The sequence below is a fragment of the Drosophila eugracilis genome, unplaced genomic scaffold (genome assembly GCF_018153835.1).
Source record: "Drosophila eugracilis isolate 14026-0451.02 unplaced genomic scaffold, ASM1815383v1 contig_649, whole genome shotgun sequence".
NCBI classification, from domain to species: domain Eukaryota; kingdom Metazoa; phylum Arthropoda; class Insecta; order Diptera; family Drosophilidae; genus Drosophila; species Drosophila eugracilis.
Window position 1 is genome coordinate 1,051,599 of NW_024573535.1, and position 23,100 is coordinate 1,074,698.

General features: G+C 39.0%; 1 protein-coding gene across 5 annotated transcripts; it reads left to right on the forward strand.

Annotated features, from left to right (window-relative positions):
• Positions 1-1,386: 1,386 nt before the first annotated feature.
• On the forward strand, positions 1,387-21,232 carry LOC108109687 (cell wall protein DAN4). Of its 5 annotated transcripts, XM_017218289.2 has the most exons (7): positions 1,387-1,523; positions 4,803-4,999; positions 12,807-12,914; positions 18,222-18,589; positions 19,116-19,251; positions 19,327-19,551; positions 19,922-21,232. In XM_017218289.2, exons 2-7 carry the CDS (start codon positions 4,853-4,855, stop codon positions 19,985-19,987), a joined length of 1,050 nt encoding a protein of 349 aa, XP_017073778.1. In that variant the 5' UTR covers positions 1,387-1,523; positions 4,803-4,852; the 3' UTR covers positions 19,988-21,232. The 5 variants fall into 5 exon arrangements, with proteins under 5 accessions (XP_017073778.1, XP_017073781.1, XP_017073779.1 ...); XM_017218292.1 differs by lacking the exons at positions 18,222-18,589; positions 19,116-19,251; positions 19,327-19,551; positions 19,922-21,232 and adding exons at positions 15,576-15,921; positions 16,255-16,745; XM_017218290.2 differs by lacking the exons at positions 18,222-18,589; positions 19,116-19,251; positions 19,327-19,551; positions 19,922-21,232 and adding exons at positions 13,981-14,326; positions 14,724-14,840.
• Positions 21,233-23,100: the final 1,868 nt, after the last annotated feature.

The window sequence follows — 23,100 nt, forward strand, 5'->3', positions numbered from 1 at the left end:
GTGCTCTGTCGAAGGTTTCTGCTTCTGATTATCATCGAGTGGCTTTTGGCCAAAGTGCATGGCCAGCATGACAGGGCGGAAATTTTGTGGCCAACCTTTAAGCCCAGTTAGACCGAAGCCAAGCGGAGAGCCCACTAGACTGGGCTATGGTGGCGCAGTCCAAAGAATTTTGAATACTGAAACAAGTTCAGTGAACTTGAAGGAAGTTTTAAAGTGAAAAACTTGTAATCTTCCAAGGAATAAGGTTCTAACTTGTTGTTATGACGATTGTAATACCAAAGATACAAAATAAGAATGTTTTTAAGGGAGTTTAGTTCGCGTTTTGCTTGATTTTGGGTAACATTTTTCTGTATTTCAACTTTAACTTTTAAGAACAAGATAATATCTCATATCTGTATAGCTCCCATTCAACCCAATCCTTTTCATGATTGGGTTCAACCCTCTTAGTTCTTAAGTAACTGCAAACAGTAAACTTAGATATTCTGACTAGTAAGATGTCACGACTTCCATTAACCCCACGATTTTCAGGTGATTTCCATAAACCTCCATCATCTGGAGTTTTTAGTGGTTTTTCCGACTAACTTTCGGAATGCGGAATGGTAATGGGCAGGCAATCAAATGGAATCAAATTGAATAGTATGGATTGTGTGATTGGCCAAAATGCAGAGCCGACGATTACTTGGTATCGCAGGGAGGCGGCATATAAAAAATGAATCTTTGAGATGCGCAGCTGCAGGAGGTTGTGTAAGCCAAGCCAAGAGTCGCTGCTACGCTGCTACGCTGCTACTAAAAATAAAAATGTAAAAATGCTAAAAAAAAAAAGAGGGAAAATGGTGAAAATTGTAAAATAAAACTGGCTCTAATCCTGGCCACGGCCCACTGACAAACTGAGCCAGCTGATGGAGATTGACAAACTGACAAACTGAAGCTGGCAGTCACGAGGCGGAAACTTTTCGCGTAATCGTGTCGTTGTCGAAAAAAAAACAAAATGGGAAAAATACAAAAGAAAAAAATATATACAGGAGACACTCGTAAAAAATGAAATAAAAAAAAAACGAAAAGAAGAAGACAAAACACCACTAAAAACCACTCAAAAAGCCTGGTCAAGCTCGGCTCTCGGGCGACTCAAGCTTGACTTTGGCGCTCACTTTCGTTTTCGTTTCGAGCGGAATTCGAGCGGCGATCTGCGGAGCAGATTTTGGAGCGAATTGAGGCGACGCGCGAGCGGTACGGCGGAGGCGGTAAGGCGGGCGTTTTTTTTAGCGGCGCCGCTGCCGACGCCGCTGCCGAGGTTCGCCGCGCGCTTTGTCTCGAGCTTTAGTCGCTTGTGTGTGATAAAATCACGTTAGTAATCAATTGCAGGCCCAACAGCCCAGACCACAAAGAGAAGCAGTCGCAGTCAGTCGCACCACCGATCCACGATCCACTGATCCACCGATCCACGCAATTGTTGCTGTTTCTTTTCTCAAAGAGCCAACGGCGATACTTTTTTTTTCGGCTGTTTACTATTTTGGCCAACACGCGTATGTATCCCCACCAACAACAATGTGATGTGCTAAAAATAAAAATCTCTACAAAAAAAAAAAACACCAAACTCTTATCGTTATCGCGAGGATATAAACTAAAAACTAAAATATTAAAGAAAAAACGGAATGAAAAACTAAAAACAAAAACCTTTTACATGCCTTCATATTTTTTTTCTACATTTTTTTTGCTGTGCTTAACAAATCTTGAAGAACTTTTGGTTTTGTGAATATGAAAACATGGAAAACCCAAAGAAAACACCGAAAGAAAATTCCAGAGCCAACGAAAAAAAAATCACAAAAAAATCAAAAAAAAAAAAGAAAACCAAACCTGACGCGTGTGCTGAACTATTTTCGGTTTTGTCTCATTTCTCATTTGCTGCATTCATTTACCTTGTTTCGATTGCCCAATTAATGCGAGTTGGTTAACACAAAAACGTTTTTGATTGCCAATTTCCAAGTTGCGTTTCGAGAGGTTTCGTGTGCAGTGCTGAAATCGATTCGAAAAAGGGGGAACTGCCTACTACCAGGAGGGGGGAGGGACTAAAGTGGATCTATATACAACTTCAAGGAGAATCTGGCCAAGCCGGTTAATAGGTTTCCCAGAAGTCTTAGGGCTATATAGTTCCAAGACTTGGTTATTAATCAAACTGTTTTAGTAACTTACTATGACTTTAGAACTTTGAGAGCAAATCAGCCAGTTTTCGCCTTCATTTAGGCTAAATTCTTTATAAAGAATCGAATTTACAAAGACTAAACTGTAGTCTTAGGTTTAGCATTTAGCTGCTTATGATCATAGAAAATCTTTAAGAACTTAGTTAGGAACTATAAAAGCTGAAAAAGCCTTTGAAATATCACACATGCGCACCGTTTCCCTGAACCCCAAGCCAAACAAGGGCGAACTTTAATTGCAAAACTTGGCACAGGAAGTACACTACTTGAGCAGCATTTTGAGTGAGAGTAAAACAGCGAGTCACTTGTCTTAAATCAGATTTCGAAACCTCCCTCAGAGATCTGAAATCCGAAATCAGTAAACCCCACTCAAGCCTTGATTATCGGCGTTGTTTTTTGGGGCTTTGCCTTTTAATTACGACATGTCCATGTCGAAGCATGCACTCAATGCCAGATGCGGATTTTTTTATGAGTTTTATGATATTTGTGCAATTGCCAGTGAGTCGTAAGGCGTAATCATAAAGCCCCGAGTTCCGTATGCAAAAAAACAAAAAAAAACAAAAACAAAAAAACAGAAAAACAGAAAAACCAAACAGACAAACTACAAACCGAAAGGTATATGTCAAGTCACGTTGTTGATCACTGATCACTTTTCGGACAATTGTTAGAAGCAAATGGATCAGTTAAGAGACAGAGAGAGAGAGAGAAAGATAGAGAGAGAGATAGAGAAAGATAAAGAGCAGCTGAGAGCTGTGGAAAGTAAAAGCAAAAGGCCCCGAAAGATGACATAACATCTGTTGCCGGTTTTCGCTCTTTCTCTTTTGCTTTTCTGTTGTGGTCTCATTCGTTAAGTTTTTGGCTTTTGGCGCTTACGCCCTACTTTAACAGTTTTAACAACGTCTTCGAGCCAAGTTAAGACGAAGAAATGACGCTGTCTGACCATCAGCATTGCATGTTTGCCTCGAGGTGGCAATTCCGATTGCCCCCTTTCTCTACCCTCTTCTTCCGCTCTCTCTCTCTGTCTCGTTTTTTGTATTGCAAAATTGTTTGACTGATTGACTGATTGCCTGATTGACAGCAAAACAAAACAGCACAGCAAAGGCGGCCAAAACAAAACGGCCCAAAATACACATTCAAGTTCATTTCTTGCATGCCTCAGCTGAAGATGACTTGGTTTTTGGCTCTTTGATTTTGGCTTATGGCTTATGGCTTTTCGGTATTTCCCTCGAAGTCAATTATATTATTTAAAATGCTTGATGCCAGTATTCAGGTTAAAAACTTTTGAATTTCAAATTGGAGAATTTCAAGATTATTTATGTGGAAAATGGAAAAGTAAAGATATTATTTAAGAATCTAAAGTTGGCTTTGTTCTCATAAAAATTAACATATGTCTAAAGTTTAAGTTAAAGACCATCATAAATTGTGTTTCAAGACATGCATTTTTAGTCCTGATATAGTCTCTCTATCTATCTATTCCCATCTATAAAATCAAATGAGAATATTTCCATTTCAAAGTTCAAAGTAAATCCGCAAATAGCTTAATACACCTTTTATGATAGCAGACTCCACCTATTGGTGACTAATTCCGCAATCTTAGACATGCCAGTCAGATTTAACTTTTCACTAACTGATCTTCAATTGCCAAAGCCTTAACCTTTGAGCCTGCTAAGTCAGCTCAGCATTCGTGTCAAAGTCTAATAAGGCAATCAGCGATTCTAATTTGCGGTTTCCCTTGCTATGTACTTAGTTTCTCTCATTAAATTTTGGGATGAGTCATTATTATTTTTTTTGTTTTTGCATACTTATTGACCAAAGAAATTATACCCCTCGCGCTCTCTCTCTCTCTCTTTCTCTATCACTCTTCCTTTCTCTGTCTTCAATTAGAGCTACGGCTTTGGTTTGTTTTTAATGCATTTTCTCACATTTTTGTGTGTAATTACGGATGATGCCTGCCTTTTCGCACCTGCCCCTCTCTCGCTTTCTTTCACTGGGCCTTATTCAATTTCTTTTTAACAAAAGCCCAGCTTTGAAAAGCTTTTGGCCATAGAAATTGCACAAAAAATAAAAGCCAGACACACACACACTCACACACGAATACAGGTTGCTGGCCAAATATAAAAAGTAAAAACAAAAAAAAGGAAAATTACATAATTTTTGTTGTGATTTATAAATTGCTCGCCGTTGCAGCATACTGCTGGGATTACTCATACGCCGAGTTGCCCAAGAAATGTCCAATATTTAAACTTGACCAAACCGCCACCATAGTTGGCCATCGGCCGTTAGCCATTGGCCATTGGCCATCGCCTATTGACAGTTATCGTTAGCATCCGCATCGCTTCGAAGACCTTGGGGGCCAGAGAATAGCCAGCAAACCAAACAAACGCTCGGAAAAAAACCGAAAATCAAAAAAAAAATTAACAAACCACAGACTCGAAATCAAATATGCTGCTTTTTATCCGATTTTTTTTTGGCTTTGATTCCATTTTATTTGTTTTTTTTTTTCGTGTAATAAACGCGCTTGATAAGAGAAGGTCAGAAGGCCAGATGGCCTTATATCTCCGTCTTTGTCTCTGCATTATCACTAATAAGCATGCCATCTCTTTCCAGCACACCCACACACGCCCACGTCCCACACACACGCTCGCAACAGAGACAGCATGAGGCAGCCAAGCAGACAGCACATCCTGGCAGCAGCGCTACTCCTCTGCAGCGCCATCTGCCTGGTAAACGCCGTACCACTACCCCAGCCCGCCAACGGCAACAAGGAGCTGGATGTCCTCCAAATCCCGCTGGCCAATGGCAAGGTGAGTTTTTTAGTGATTCTTGGGGGATTAGTGTTGATATTTTTTAGGCATACAATTTTCTGTTAATTTATTTAATTAAATTTAAAGTGCATTTTTCTTTCTTTCTAATATTTTCCATATTTCTGGGGATATAATTTTACAAATTTTAATGGCTAAACTTAAGTCATTAATAAACAAAGTTATTGTTAGTATCAGTATCAGTATTAACTTCTCTTAAACGACTTTTATGTATAATTCTGACTTACTATATTTATATATATCCATCAGTTGATGCTCAAAAAACCTTTAGATAAGATTTTTATTCATGCCATAAAATTATATTAAAATAGGTTTAGGGCGCTATGAATTTCTGTTTAATTCTGGGTAGACTCTTTAATAGCTAAGTTAATAATTTTTAAAAATTTTCCAAAAGTGTTTTCCCTGAAATTACTACTTTTTACTATATTTACTTTAATGTAAATTAAGGCGATCATTACTGAATATTATTTTAAATGATTTTTTGCGGATCGTCGAATGGGTGTAGCCCTGATATTTCTCAAGCACTTTTAATTCCTAGGAATTACAAATAATATAAAAATTCATGCTTAGATTTAAGGATCTTCTTACCTTATCAAAAACGAAAAGAAAGAGTTTTAACATCAAGGCCTTATAGCTTAACAGAGATTTAACATCACTGCCTTACAGCTTAACAGGGATATAACATCAAGGGCTTACAGCGTAACAGAGATTTAACATCAATGTCCTGCAGCTTAACGGTGATTTAACATTAGGGGCTTAGAACTATCGATTTTTTTTGGCTTGGCGTTGCCAGATGCCGTGGAAGCAGTTCACTATCTATCGCAACATGATTATTATTTATGTCTTATTTTTATTTATTTTATTATTATATATTATTAGGTAACTTAATCATAATTTATTCAGAATTAAAAGAAAATTTTCCATAGTTAGATAGAGTTTTAACGGGTCTAAAATAAATCAAATAATCCTTTAAAAATTTGAGATTTTCTTGCCTAAAAAGTGGGCTTAAACTTTCAACTACTCCTTATATCTTCATGATATTATCTCAGATTATCTCAGAAAGTTAACCAATATTTTTCAGAAATATATTATATTTACGAAAAAAGGACAACTTTTATCAAAAGGGAAAACCATTTAATTCCATTTGATAAAATTCTAGGTATTATATAAACTAAACTTTTCCACTTTGAAATCATGATCTGATAAGAGCTTTTTCGTCTTAAATTCCTGCTAAAAACTAAAAGTAATATTTACTTCACCCCAAGTACTCACAATTAAAAAGACATAACTAAAGACTCACTTAACTTTACTTTAGAAATTAGCACTGAGGTGGCAATTCTTCTGAGAGGTATCAGATGTGATCAGAAACATACGAAATCTTGTTAGTAAAATGCCATTAGATTAGTTAACAATCAAAGCGGAAATCACACTTACTACGCAGCTAATTAAGGATGCAAAATGCATTTCAATTGCAGGTAACTAAAATTCTAAAGAGAGCTATCAAATTATATAAAAAAGCCTTAAGCCGAACCAATATTTGCAGGGCTGACTATATCAAGATAATGATAAAGTACCCAAAGCCAAACAAGCGAGTGCGTAAAACAAATATTATCTAAAGCTTTCATAGGCTTTTCCCATTCGTGGGTGGTTCGAAAAGTAATTGAAAACTTGCCCTAACTCGGCCTTATTATTTAAAACATTTAAAACGTGAAAATGTCGGTGGTAAGCCCTATTAAACGGTTAACTTGTGCCATGGGAATGCGGTAATAAAACAATTTGGGCCCATAAACTTCAGCCTAATTGGCCAAGTTAATGGCTAAAGTGCTGGAACTCTACGAGAGACTCTCGTTAACATTCAGTTGGCTCAAAGTAGCGCGTGCTGCTGCCTCAGTTGCCCTTTCGACCATATTTGCTTGACAAATTTGCACTTGGATTGGGTTGGCTTTTTCGGCAAGGGGGAGGAAGCGGCCAAACATGTTGGCTAAAACTTCCTTTTACTTTTTGGTTTTTGGTATTGGGTTTATAGTTTTTGGTTTTGGCTTTTGGCCAATTCGGGTCTCGGGGTCTCTGGGCCCGTCCAACCTGCGTGACTGGATCAGAGCTGCGATCTCTTCGAGAGCAGAGCAGACCAGTTCCAAGGAAGTTGGCACACTTGGTACCTGTTTCCTTAGTTGCTGCTGCTGCTGTAGCTGCTGCTGTATTTTAGACTCAGCTGGGTGTTGGCCTGGCCTGGGCTGGCCTGGCCAAAAAAACCGGACTCTTTGCCGAGCTGAGCGTTGAGCAAGCCGGACTAGAGCTCTGTTATTTTATTACTTAATTGCCTAGCAAGAGACAGTTCCCCACAATTCCCATTCCCATTCGTATTCGATCATCGCCGGGGATCATTGTATCACTGTGCCGGCAATTAGCACCCCGTACGGCCCAGCCCCCTGCTAATTTGTTGGCCAAAAACTATTCGGCCAGAGAGCTGTCCAGTTTTTAGCATTGTTTTATGTCATTTTATGGCTTTCACTTTGTGCAACAAATTTGCACAAATCTCCGAAATCCGTAAACCGAAATCTCCAGACAGCCCGAAGGCTGTGTAAAAAAAAGCGCAACTCGCAGTATTTGTCAATCAAATGGCTGGCATGCAATTATTATTTCTGAATGTTCGTGTGAAAAACCATAAATAAAGCACAAAATTGTTTTCCTGGTAAGAAGTTATAAGATTTTATATGTCATATTAGAGAGAAAACCAGTAAATAAACTGAAAACTGAAAGGAAATAAAATATATTTATTATACTGACAGATGCAGGGCCATAAATTAAACAGAAAAATGTGCAAAACTCCGGTAGTTGTTAACTAAAAAGTTGTTAAAAAAAGTAGTAAAGGGCACTTAACGTATAAGGTAGCTAAAAAGTATTGCATTTAAAAAGATATATATCTATTTAAATAGCAGCTATAAAAAGTGCTGTAATGATAGCAACCTCTGGAAATCTTTCACAAACCTTTTCCCTCTTAACTGCAGCTTGCCAAAGAGTATGAAGCAAGTTTAAGTCATGTTACCATGCACTACATAATACATGTTTTAAATGCCTACACCCACGCTAACATCTTTGAACATCTGCTGAGAGATCCAAAATAAAGTTAAGTCAAAACTTCAGCCCAAAAGCAAAAGTTACACAAAACGTTAAGCATTTGTTGTTGCCCAATTCGAGAGCCAAAACTGGGTCAAAATTTAGCCCACAAAACGCTGATACGTTAATGAAGTCGATATATATGTATATATATACTGCTCATATATATAGTTCAGTTTGACTATGAGCTGATGTTCATCTCGGCGTGTTGACATGCCTTGCGCCATAAATCATTTAACGAGACGATGACAATGGCGATTGAACTAGCTGGCAAGGAGAAAGAGGGGAGGGCAAGTCTAAAATCTGTGAAAAATCGGAGAAAAATATATAAATAAGCAGAGCTGCGGAGAATTTTCTTTGGTATGTCAACTGCAATGATATCTCCATTGTTGCCACTTTACTTGTATTTTTATTTGCTTGCCTCTTTGTGTCGCCTCGATTCGATTCGTTTGCTCACTGGCTTCCTTGGCAGCCAGCACGTGGCAAAAATGATATAACAACAATCTGATGGCAGGCAGGGGACTGCAAAATATCTCCAGTCTTTATATAGTATTTGTATTTGCTTGTTTTTGTTAGGAAAGTAAAGTTCTTCTTACTTTAACTTGAGATTTTTTGCTTTTATTTTATGATTCCGATTTCTGTCTTAGAAGAAATCTAGCAATGCTACTTATAGGTAATATTTAAATAGTATTTCATGAAGTTTCTTACTATTTTTTGAGCTCTCCTCACTCTTAATACCCATTTTTAATAGCATTTTAATGATGCACCCACCACCCACCGTCGAATAAACATTGTTTTGATTTCTCGCCAAGTGGAAGTCGACTACCTAGTGACAGACTTTCCGCTTATGTAACCACTAGCTCCTGCTCCACCCCCTTCTTGTGAAGCCCCTGAGGCAGGCAGTATCACCCCCCTTTGCCACTGCACTGTACAACTTCCTCTCTTCGCGCTCTTGTACACATATCACGCATACGCCGCATTGTACGACAAGTAAAACGTCAATTGCAACGGCATGTTGTTGCTGCTGCTGCTGCTGCTGCTACTGCTGCTGCTGGCAATTTGTTGGTAGCTGCATTTTTGTTAAGTGGCAAACGAGACGCGCTTGCCTTGTCTGTCATGTCAGTCAGATGGAAACTAAAGACAATTTATACGGCAGGGAGTCCAAATTGTAGTCTCTTTGGAGGCAAAGAAAAAATAACATTCAAGATATCTATGCATGTTGTCTTTTGCGATTAGCCAGTGCTTGAGAATAATTAAAGCCCGGCCATTATCCAATAGCCGTAGTTTAGTCTTGTGGCTCGTTTGATTTATTCATTTTCGAATTCCAGTTTCGCCCATTTTTCAATTTAATTTAATTGTGTCGCGTATTTTTTATTAGCCAACGAACAAGGCCTCATTGGTTGGCTAAAAGCCTTTTGCTTGCCTCTGGCCCAATGGATTACCAAATGGGCGTGGCAGCGATTTATCTGTTTAGATATAGAAATGAATCCAATGAGCGGTCATGACACGCACTGTCGATGAGGTCGCAATTTGCAATTAAGTTGGAATTTCAATTTGTTTTTATGGAATGCTTGGGGTTACATGGCAGCTTCTCACTAAAATTCATAAAAAATATATAAATTTAAAGCTAACTAAGTGATTAACACTCGTTGAATGAGATCAGTTAATGTTAATAAATATTAATAATTTATTGATTCACTAAGTAGATCAGACATTTAACTGATTAAAAATGCAAAATAGAAGACCAAAAGTTGGCATAGAAAAACTTTAAATTATATTCAGTAAAATCATCGCCCAGCCCAGCTTAGACTGCATTTAAGTTTATCAAAATATATATTAAAAATGGCTATTAACATATTTATCTTTCATAAACCATGACACATAATTTAAAACTAGATTTCCTTTATCAAAAGTGTTGGCCAAATCCCAGACTAAATACCATTTTAAGCACCGAATAAAATATCCACAAATTCAAAATAAAAAAATATACCAGTTTGCAATGTTAATTTATGCGCAGTCTGCCCCTTATCGAATCTAGTTTTTATTTGTGATTCGGGGACTTAACACCCGTCTATAGCTCTTTCTAATAGAGCTCGACTAAGGCAGTGATTTGTTGGATTTTTATTGATTCGAGAGGCGCCTTAAGTTGGTTAAGGTCAAGGCAATGTATAAGTCCAAGCTTTTTGAAAAGTCTGTTCAGCAATTTGTTTTCTTTTTGATTCTCTTTTTTAATGATTTTTTCTTTTTTTTTTTTTGGCAAGTTTGGCTATCGATTAGCGATTGGAATCGATTCTATATAAGCGGCGTCTTCCGCCTTGGCATAAAATGAAACTGAAAATGAAAATGAAATTCCCAACATACTGCCGACTGCTTAAAATTCACAGCATTCGCTTTAATGACGTTTGCCACGAGGCAGCTAGGCAGCCAGGCAGGCAGGCAGCTTCTGGGCCTGAACTCATTTGAAATTCATTAAGATGTCCCATAAAAACGTAACTTTTGCCTTAAGTAGTTTCTGGCCCCCCCAAACGCCCTTCTCTCTGGGCAATATCCAAACAATTGTCGCACTAAACTGACACTGACAGACAGCTTAAAATATGATGAATACTTCAGGGGAAAAAAAGTAAAAGAGATAGAGAGTTGGCAACAGTTTGTTGGCCAAACTAGCAAAAGTTTATTTTATGCTCCTCATCATCATAATCATGGTCGTCATAATCATCGCCGCTGCTGCTGCTGCTGCTGCTGGTGACTTCCGCCCGCGTGTAAAAGTCAACTTCCGCAGTGACTTTTGAGTCAATTAAACACTGCAACAGCAACATCCACTCTTCAGATATATATATATATACAGTCTGGGGATCCCATTTCGAATCTCTTTTGCCTTTAAGTAGCATTCCAAAAGTTAGCCGGGCTGAAAAACGTGACAATTTTATGGAAATACCCTGCAAAATGAGATTAACCGGCTAAGTTGTGGTTTCCAACGAAAGGCCAGCCAGAAAGGTGGACATACATATATAAAAGCCATTAACAATTGGAATAATAGGCAATGGATAATAATAATAAAAAAACAATGGTAGAATATAGACAATTGCCTCATTAACCGTGTCTATTGTCATTGATGATATATGGGATCCAAGTTGACAAGTTCGAGTCATTGTCTGCTGGAAGTTTATAAATATTTTGCAAACAAATGATTGCAATTGTTAAAGCTTATTATTTATAAATATAGTAAGAACCATAAGTTGTTAATAATGGGTGTATGATTAACTTAAAGGTGATTTTAAAACAACTAAAAAGAGCAAAAGATAAGTCCATAGAACTTAATTCGAATATATTGCTGCATACTTTCAGGCAGTTGATAATTTAAAACCCTAGAAAAGTTCTATATCGCATTCGTACGCTTTCTACTTATATTACTCGTAAATCTTTAATGCCTTTTCCCACTGATCAGACCCCATAGACTATTAAGAGTATTAAAACTTTGACTTTATTGTCCGATATTGAAATGGTTGCCCAGCACAAACCTATTTTATTTTTTTTTTAGCTTCCTCGAGGAGCGGCAGAAACTTTTCCAATTGTTAAAGTGTTGATGCTATATTATTAGATTGTGCTGCTTTTGAGCTGCTTGGAATCCCTTGCACCTGGTGGCACCTTGACAATTGTTGCAACTAAGAAGTTGCTGTTGCTTTTTTGCTTTTTTGCTGCTTAGTGACTCGTGCTGTTGATTGTCCAAAAGTTAGTTGCCTTCTTGGCCGCTCATTCAGCCATTCATCCACCGCCCACAAAATGCAATTTTAATGCAATTTGAAAATTTATTGTGCAATATTTTCTTAGCTTAGACAGCTTATTGCTGTTGCTGTTGTTGCTGTTGTTGCACAGTTGGCAATTGCCCATTAACGTTAACAACTTTTTGCAAAGTCATTTGGCTTTCTGGGCCTGGGCCTGGGCCTTTTGAGACTGAGCCTCCTGACTCTTGCTTTCTGTTTTTGTTTTTGTTTTTTTTTCTTGTTTTCGGGGTGAAGAGCACTACCGCACCACCACCCACTGAACTTAACTGAACTTAACTGAACCACTGCACCACCCACTAAACCTAAACAAGGGGCCACTTAATGTGGTGCTGCAGCGATAGAAGATCTCTTGTAACCACTGAAAAACCCCAAGAAAATTACAATTTACACTTGAAACTTGATTACAAACACAAGGGGGAGTGAGAAGATGAAGGGTTTCTCCATGAGGGGGGGGACTTGGGGGTTCAAAGGGGCGCCACTAGCAGCAACTCATTGTCTAAAGTGAAAGTTTTGTCAATTTGCGGGCACTTTGGGGTCTTTTGTTTTCTTTCGCCTGGCATCTGCTGCTGCCACCTCATCTTCGCCTCTGTTTCACTGCCAGATTATGCAACAGATGGTACGAAATTATATAGGTATTATTGTTTACCTCGACCGCAGACAAAGTAATTCACACCTGAAACCAGTCATCATTCGCCAACCTGAAACTCAACTAGTTGAGTATCAAATGGCTAAGGTCACGAAGAAAGGCTTTGTATCAAAATGCGACTTGATGACTGGCAGATTCTTGGTATTATTTAATATTAATTAATAAGATAAAGATTTTATTCAAATGGAAAAAAAAGAGAATGCTTGAAATGAAACTTATTTTGGATTTATTTTTGCATTTGCAGGAAATCGATGTCTTGACATTGGGCGCCAAAGACCAAGAAACATTGATAGCCGATCGCAATAAACGAACGATTGGACTGCTGCGTGAGCTGTTCCCCGACATCACCAAGGTAAGAGCTTTATAAGATATATAACTATATCTATATATATATACATGAACCATTAGCCGTCCCCCCCTCCGAAGACCCTCTCTCTCTCTCTCTCTCTCTCTCCGAAATGTCAGCCAAATCATATATATAATATTTTTATATATAACAATCCGCTTAGACAGTTTTAGCCCCCGGGGATATAGGTTCCCAAAGAAAAGAAAAAAGATAAACATAAACCTTTTGTCTATATGAAAGTGTATTGAATTTGGCGCCACGCGAAATGTTTTCCTCACATAGGAGATCAATATGCAGATCAATCGTCTAGTGAATAATGTATTGCAACGCGTTGGGCCCGTGGTTCTGGGCACGATTCTCAATCCGGGATTCGATCGGGGCCTCAATCCCCGGCAGCCGATCAAAGAGGACACTGATGGGGATGTTAAGGAGGAAGGGTCCAAGGACTATGACCAACTGCCCGAGGACCTAACCGAATTCAAGCCCGATGGCGAGTTCGCAAGGGAACGCTGAAGCGCTAAAGAAAGAAAAAGAAAGAATTAACAAACAAACAAAAAATATGTAGCCCTAAGGCTTTATCCCCATAAAAATATTGGCTTGGTCCCCTCCTCTCCTCCTGGAAATGTGTTCTACCTTGAAAATGTTGCATGTTTTTATCTTTAGGCTTAGCAAACGAGCACTCAACCACCCAACCACCTCCTGAACTCAGCATGCCAGCACCACCCAGTAGCAGAGGTTGAACCACCACCATCCACGCACACCCACACCTACAGACACGAACATAGACACCCACAATCTACCAAATAGACAACCACCCACAATTGAGTTTTCAGCCTGCAAACAAATACAGATATATAGCAAATGTCATCCCAACAATTGGCCAAGATCATCAAGAACAGTCAACAATCGACCAAATCTGCAACCAATCAGCTACTGCATCAGCATCTCATGTGGAAAGCACCACCAAACGAACCACCAAAGAATCTCATTTACCAGTAAACCAGTAAACAAAAATCAAAAACCAAAAACAAACCACATATTTTCTGTTGACCTTTCGCTGATCTCTTGCTAGGAAATCGATTCGATAGTCAATCGCATTATAGCCCAGGTGATTCGGGTGGCCGGTCCTGGTGTGCTGAATAGCATATTGGCCGGAAATCGCGGTGGTGCGGGTGGTGCAGCCGGCGGTAGTACAACGCCCACCTCCGATTTCGATGCCGATTTCGATGCAGACTTTGACGATGACGATGATGTGGCACCATCGAGCAGTCCAGCTACGAGGAGTGCAGGCAATGGTGCACCTGCACCACCACCACCACCACCGAACAGTGTCAACGAGGTGGAAGAAAGCCGTCGGGTGAAGATTGATCTGCCCACTTTTGCACCACAAACTGGAGGATCAACAGCTGGATCGAAAGGTGAAGAAAGCACAACCAATCAAGCATCTTCATCCCCAACAACAACAACAACAACAACCACCAGTCCCAGAACAACCATCACTAGTACCACTAGCACGCCAGTGGAGGAGCTGGTCCAGTTATTGCCGCGCTCCCTGGAGCCGGCAACAACCGCTGACCCGCCGATAACAGCAACTTTGCCTGCAACAACAACCACTACTACTAGTACTAGCACCACTGATTTACCCCCACCAAAAGAACCCACAACCACCACCACCACAACCACAACCACAGCCACAACCACAGCCACCAATATCCTGTTTCCCAACAACAACAGCATCGATGAACCACAATTGCTAACAATCATCGAAGATATAAATCGTTTATTAAATTCTACCAATTATTTTATTACAACCAGAGATAATCTAACAACAACAACAACAACAACAGCCACAACAACAAAGGCCACAACAATTGACAACAACAACATTACGAAACTATTGCCCGTCTTTGATTGAGCACTGAAAATACAACAACAGCAAATTTATAGATTATAAAGGCAAATACGGATTTGAAAGCAACAACAACAACCATCACAACAACAACAACAACAAGAACAACAACAACCACCACATAAGGATGATGACGAAGAACAAGAGAGAACATCAGCAACATCATTTAGAAGAAGCATTTTCGATTTCGATTATCGATTTCGATTTTTTTAGAGACCTTTGCTCATTCCCTAACAAACGTAGAAGAAAGCTACAAGCCGAAAGGGTTTTAAAGTGGTTCTAGAAGTGGCTGAAAAGAGTGCGAAAATGTTGCTGAAGAATTGGAATTTGAAGAATTGAAACTTATTATTAATCGGGACTAGAAATCGGGACAGTAAAAAAGTTCTTCTTCTCTGTAAATTTATTAAAAAAAACTTTCGAAAAACGTAAAATACCCAACTGAACCACTTTTGAAATCGCTTCGGAACCACGCCCCTCACTCCCACGTAGAATTCACCCTCTGAATCGCTCCACACATGTACCCATGACAAACCCCATTGTATATTGTTGATACACCCACCATATAGGCCCCAAAGTTCCTCCGCCCAAGCCCCTGACCAAAACACCAACCAACCACCCGCATTGTATGTTATCAAAACTGAACCACTGAAGCTAACTAATCTCCCCTCCCCTCCACTCAAATCTACTCAAAACTCTATGCACCTGCACCACCGAATCTAAAATCGTATGCGCACCACTTCGATTCGTGGTTGTTGTAGCAAATCGACGAGCAGGCAAACCGCATTATCTCTAAGCTCCTGAGAACTCTCGGACCCACGGTCCTGCGTACCGCCATCCAGGGCAATAGTGCCAATGCGGCCAGGACCAGTTTCGATGCGGACTTTGATGATGATGACAATGATAGCTCCAAGAACAGCACCAGCAGCACCACCTCCTCCGGTGACGACAGTGGCACTCGTGTGACCATCGAACTGCCCACCTTCGAACCGGATGATGAGAACGAGATCGATGCCGAGAAGAGCAGCAGCAGCACCAGCAGCACCAGCACCAGCACGAGCACCACCAGCTCCAGCACTACCACCTCAACCACCGAGTCCGATTAAAGTGCGTTTCATTTGCTACAACAACTGTGAGATAATCACAAAAAGATGAGCTAAAATGTCACCAAAATGTATCAGCAGTTGGTAAAACAGATAACAATGGAGTTTTCAAATCCCTTTTAGACATCCCTAAATGAGATTTGTAAACCCTAGTTATATCTGTCAAGCCATTAATAGAGCATTTTTCATAATCAAATGGCGTTTCATCATAACACCATTTAATATGATAAATTGCAGATACAATTTTGGCTTTGATATTAAAGAGCTCTATCACGAAGTACTATTGAATTGGCATTTAAAATTGGTTTCCATTTCCCTTTGAAATTTCTTCGCGCAGCACAACAACAACAACAACAACACCCAACCACCCTCTACAGAAATTGAAATAAACATTAAAGGAGAATGATAAAATGAAAGTGAAGTTCTCATTGAATTGGCATTGTTAACCAACACTTGATTGTTTTGAAATTACCTTTACAACACTGGTTTTTAGCACACGCACATACTCACCAGCTCTCTTCTCTCCCGCTGTCTCTGTTTTTCCACTCTCTTGTATCTCTGTCTCTTGTATCTCTCCATCTTTATCTTTGCCTTCTGTCCCAGCCATCTTCTCTTACAACTTTTCCCATTTCAACTTCCACTTCCAAACTATAAGCCATATCTTCTTCTTAAATCTATCCTGCCTTCTCTCATGCGCACCCTCATTCCACTTAGGTTAGTAGGTGTTTTTTTAAAAATTAAAACTTATATATTTTACATTTATATTGTATTAGTTGTGTAAGCCATTTTTTAATACATTTCCAAATATACCGATATAATTTGTATCCACTTGAGACTTTTTGCTCAAACCAGAAACAACATGTCGTTTCTGGGGATATCAAAACTCTGCAATTGGTGTCTATAAGTAGGCAATGTATTCCTCATTTCTGTATATACCACATTAAATATTCCCTATGCCTGCTTTAAGACACCTTAAAAGGGGGTTTTGATATCGCCAGAGACTTTCGAAAGCCCTCAAACCTTCACACACACTTTTGGTGCCCAGACAGACTCAAAAAATAAAAGCGTGTAAAAACCCCCCCCATTAAGCTCATTTGTCGCTCGTGACACGAAGGTTAATTGTGGGCACGGTTGGGTGTTTTTTTTTTTACCTCACCTCACAGCACTCGTCTGTACACTCACCACACTCACGAGTGCATTTATACATATATCTCTCTGCTCTCATTCCCAGCAATATATTCGATACTCGGTGTACTCATTTCCGCACTCATTTTCGCCGTCTTTGTTTTTTCCGCCCCGCCGCCCTGAATAAAGAAGCAAAAACAAAAGAGTTGACAAGGATTTTGTACTTAATTTTCTGTTGGCCAGAAAGAGAGATTTAATTGTCTTTTATAATTTAACCATAGAACTTGAAACGCTTGAAAAATATATACCCAAAGGAAGCGTGAACGATAGTCGATGATGTGTGAGAAAGTGGATTTCTAGACTAAGCGCTCCTCTCTAACTATCTATCTAACTCTTTCTATCTGTGCTGTCTCGCTCCTTTTGTTTTTCTCTTTTGCTTATTTTTGTATCTTTTTCTCTTTATTTTCATGTTCCATTAAAACCCGATTCGATTTGTGCAATGCAAATAACTCACCACCAAAACAATCAAATCAAATCAAATCAATCGAAAAAAAAATACGAACAACGCTCCACCGATAACTGATAACCGATAACCGATAACTGATAACCGATAACTGATAACCGATAACTGATAACCGATAACTGACAACCGCAAATGTATACACAAATACATCGAACGCATTTGTGCACGTATTCGATAACTGCCCATCAATCAATCGATCGATTTCGACACCACAATCGACCAAAACAAAACAACAAATCGCCTGTGCAAATGATCAATCAAAAACCACCTAACCACTCTGTCTCCACCTAACCTCACATTCACCCTAACCTCGCAAACGATGACATAACCTCACTTGTGTTGAACTCACCACACTCGACACACACACACACACTGAAAAAAAACTCGAATACAAAACGAAAAACACACAAACTACACGTCGCCGAATCCTACGCTTTGCCTTACCCTCAACCCCTCGACCTTGGGCTTCTCACCCACCACCCCCTTGGAACCACCCAATATCCTCTCCTCTCCCCCACCCTCACATAATCAACTCCAAAATTCGAAATTTCTAAACAAACACCCACCAACAAAAAAAACAAAAACAATGCAACAAATGCCCTATCAAAAATATCGCAAAAAAAACCTATGACAAAACCCGAAAAAAAAACCAAAAGAATGGAGCCACCGATACCCAGATCGACCTATCGGCCATCAACAAGCAATTGGAGGAGACTATCCGAGTGGCCCGTCAGGTGAAGGAGGCGGAAGCTGCCGCCAACGCTGTGGCCGCCCAGTCCCTGTCCCCATCCTCGTCCTCTGCCTCCTCGCCGATCGCCCAGGCGCCCATTCCCCTGAAATCCAACGAGCCCATCCAGCTGAGCTTCAACAACGAACTGCCCAGTGTCTCGACCTCCGCAGGTGTGAATGACAAGGCCTTGAGCACCAACGATCTGCAGCTGTCCGAGTCCAAGTCGCCGGCGATCGATGAACTGACCCTTGACTCCGCGGAGGAGACCGCCGAACTTGATGATCGCAACAAGAGGTAAGTAAAGGAGACATTCACTAGGTATTCAAGACACCAGGAAACTCATTTCAATGCCTAACTGCATGGCTTTGTATTTGATATACAAACTTCTTTTCATTTACTTAACTTAAAAAAAGATTTATAAAAAAAAGATATTTTAAGAACAACACTTAACTAATTCAACACTTTCCTTACCTTTTCACCCCTACAACAACTCAACAAAAACTCAACAACAAATCAACAACAACTCCACAAAAACTCAACAACGTTTCATCAAAAACCCAACAAATTGAAATACTTGAAACATTGAAAAACAATTTCACATAAATCAAAATTCAACAACAAATAACAAATATCTCATATAAAATATAAATATTTATAAAATCAAATCAAAACTCAACAAAATCTGAAATACACTCAACAACCACTCAATACGAATGGAATGGCCTCATCTCAACAACAAAATTCAACAAAAAATCAACAACTAACTTATAAATTGAACCGAAAATCAACAACAATTCGATTGGAATGGCTTTATCAATAGTAATCTGTTCAAAAGGTTCCTCAGCTTCGGCGGTGCGGGTCTGGCCGGCGGCTCAAGCGGCGGTGCAGGCGGCTCCCCCAGTGGCAATGCCCTGGGAGCCGGCGGCTCTGGCAACTTCCTGCTGGATGTGGTTAGGGTGAGTATCAATCTTGTTTGATTTTTAATGACTACTAATTTTCGACTTACCTAACTAATCCCTTACCAACTTCAGCTTTTCTCGGGCAGCGTTCAGACCCAGCAGGGCGATGAGGCGGCCAACTCAGTGGGCGGTGGTGCCAGCAGCAGTAGCAGCGGCAGTTTGGGTGGCGATGGAGATGCGGATGGCGATAGCACCCGCAATGCCGATGGCTACACCGAGGGCATTCCCGGCCCGGTCACGCGCCTTGTGGTGCTGGCCAACCGCGGTCTGGCCAATCTGGTCCAGGACTTGATACTGGTAGGTGTTTGAGTCAGACAAGGATTTAAATGGGTTTTCAAGTGGAAAATTTGTAATTATGGGAGTGACAGAGAATCAAATTTATAGTGAAAGTTAGTTCAGAAGGTGCCTAAAAGTATGCAATGAAAAATGAGCATTGTCTTTCAGAGAGAAAAGAATGCATTTTCAGACTTGAAATTTATTTTTGCACCCTTTGAAAGACTTATTAAGTTATCAAAATCATATAAAAACATTTTTCCAAAACCTTTTTAAGAATTTTAAATTTTACTTCAAGGCAATCCAGCCCTTCGATAGTGCCAAAACCTTATATTAGTATATTATAGATCTCATTTCTATAACCCCTCTAATCTCTAACCCTTTCTCTTTCCAGCGCGTTGCGGCCACCAGCGAGAAGTTCGTGAACTTCAAGGCCAAGCTGATAACGGCGCTGATCTAAGGTCAACGGTCAGCACCGGCCACGCCCTCGCCCGAATTAGTCAAGTCACCAACCTGTACAGAGTCAAATGCAGCAGATCACCCTCTCTATCTCGCTCTCCCCCTGTCTCTATCTCTCTCTCTCTCTCTGTCTCCCCCCCAAGAAACCGCTACTTCCACCCCCCAACACAACCTTCCACACACACATACAAGCACGGCCACGCCCACTCACTCACACGGAGACAATACTGTTGTGCATCATTCGATCAAAGAAATTTCCCGGCAATTTCAACATTTTTTTAAAAATTTTTAGCTAATTTTTTTATAACAAAAAACGGAATTAGTTTGATTAACTAAACACAAAAAAATCATAAAATTATAAGCAAAATTGCAAAAAAAAAACAAAAAACGAAAACACAAATCAAAGAATTTTATTTATATATACCAATAAAACAAAAAAAGAAAAATGAAAGCAAAATTATGAAATTATGAAAAAAAAAAACAACAACATGAAAATGTATATGTATAGAAAGAAGAAGAAACGCCTGATACAATTATTCCTGCCCTAGTACTATATCTTTCTACTGTCCCGACTATCCCATGATTTTCCAATTTTTCTATTGGCTTTTGTAAATATTTTGCTATTTGCAAATTTTCCTCACTTTTTTTCCTTAATTTGTAATTTGCGCCCTCGCCCCCCACAACCCATTTCCCACTCCTTTTTTTTGTGTATATTTTGTGTTCTATTAAAAAAAATCATGACTGTGGTGTTTTATTTACTATTATTTTTAATTATTTTAAACGAAAACGAAACGAAGAAGAAGTCGATAAAGATGAAGATGGATATGAAAATGAAAATGAAAATGAAAATGAAGTTGAAGTTGAAAAGGATGAAGAAGGCGAAGAGACACGTCAAGTTTCTATTAGAAGAAATATAGCCGAGCTTAATGTTTTTTTTATTTGCTGTTGTTGGTCAAAGAACCCCCCACCCCGAAAACACCCACAAACACAAAAACACACACACTCGCACATCCACTGAAGCATACTCAATATATAAACCGATCGATCCGATATGCCTATTATATACATATCTATATATATATATATAGTTCCGTTCTTGTTCGACTTCCCCTGTGCCCCCCTGGATTTGTTTGTAACTCCCCCTAATCCTAAGCGAATTGTGTTTTTCTCACTATGATTTTTTTCTAGCCTAGCTAAGTGAAACTTTCGAAAAATGTGTATAAAATAAAAGTGAAATGATTTTAAATACTTATTGTTTGTTGTTTTTAAATCTTAAGAGGGTTAATAACACGGTTTTGGGTAGCCTTTCTGGAAATTAACCGAGACTGAGATTTATCTAAGACAAAATTGGTCAAATAATCAATAAAAAGTTAACATTTTTACAGATAATTTCTGAAATCTTATACAAGTTTTAATATTTCAGAGAACATTTTATTGGCCAGCCTTCTGCAAATCATCAGAAACAGAGATGTATCTAACATAAAACGAATCAAACATTTTTCTTTTATGTACTGCATCCAACTATGGGGCTTGGCTTCGGATTCTAACGTCATTCGGATTCATGTCATTCAAAACCGGGCGTTGCGCATAATTGCAAATGCGTTACGTACGGTACGTTAGAAACAAAGCCCTAGAAGATGACCTCCACATTCCCTCTATTTGGGAACAGATAAACAGGCACTCGAGTCGGTACAACGATCGTCTCACAGCTCACACCAACCACTTAGCTTCTTCGCTGGCTAATGCAACTACCAGAAGACGTCTAAAGCGAAGGCATCCAGCCGATCTCTGGACAAGAGGACGACAAATTTCTCGAGTCCTAAAGCAGTAATCTAGTATTAGTATTAATAGTATTAGTATTTAGCATTGATCTCTAGCTGTCTAGTTATAAAAATTTGTTAATTTCCTTCCTGCTATGTATTTATGTTATTTGTTCATTGTTGTTCTCAACGTATTATAGCCATTAAGTTGGATGATTGACGTTTAATAAATGTATTTATTGTTATATCAAAAAAAAAAATGATCAACCATTTGTTTATTTTTTATCTAAGGCTTACAATTGGTTTAAAACTAAGAGCTAACATGAAGCTAGCAGCTAAGGCCTTCTGCTCGCAGCTAGTTAATGGCTTGGTTGTCTTTTAACTATATAAAATAATATATATAAATGGATGAAACATCAAATATATCAAGTGCCAATTTATATATTTTAAAGATAATCTTGAAATTATGAATAAAATTATTCAAGTTTTGTGATCTAAAACAACAGTTTTGACTCTCTTTTCTGAAAATGATCAGAAACTGAGATATATCTAAAATAAAATGGGTTAAGCAGTTAATCGAGAAACGCGGAAGGTGAGTTAATCATAATTAAAACTATAAATATTTTATGGATTTTTTTTACACACTTATTGACTATATTTTGTGAGAAATGGAAATCCATTTTTTCATATTTAGAATTTCTGGAAGAACCTTTTTGCAAATTATCAGAAACTTAAGTTATCTAACATAAAATTAGTATAATATATAATATATTAAATTATTATATATATTATTATTATTATTAAAAAAGTCTTGCGGTATAAAATTGGTTACAATATTGCGATTCAAGTCAAATCTGCGCCGATTTGCTCGATGACGCGTTCCCAACGAGACACCCACCCTACAACACCCCCCCCCCAAAAACGCCCCTCCCCCTAAAAAAAAAAAAACGAGGCGGGCCCCCCCCCAACCCCCCCCAAACAAAAAAATCTAAAACATATTAATACCAGGGGGGGGGGGGGAAATGGAAACTGTATCGGGGTCCATAAACTGCACTAATTGTATTGGCGGCTTGAGATGCATTTTTGCTTTTATCGTAGTAGTACTGTAAAATACCCCCTTTTTTTTTTATCTTAATATTAGAAAAAGAAAATCAATCAAACACGTGTTAGCGCGTGAAATGAGCTTTCCAAAAAGATATAGTATGACCTGATGCGACGAATACAAAACAAGAACTACGCCCTTTCAGCGCCAACTAGCGAAAATACCGCAAGACTTTTTTGACAACCTGTTGAAATATGATTTGTCGGGCAACAATCGATATACAAACTTTGGTCACTCTTAAGCTACCCTTTT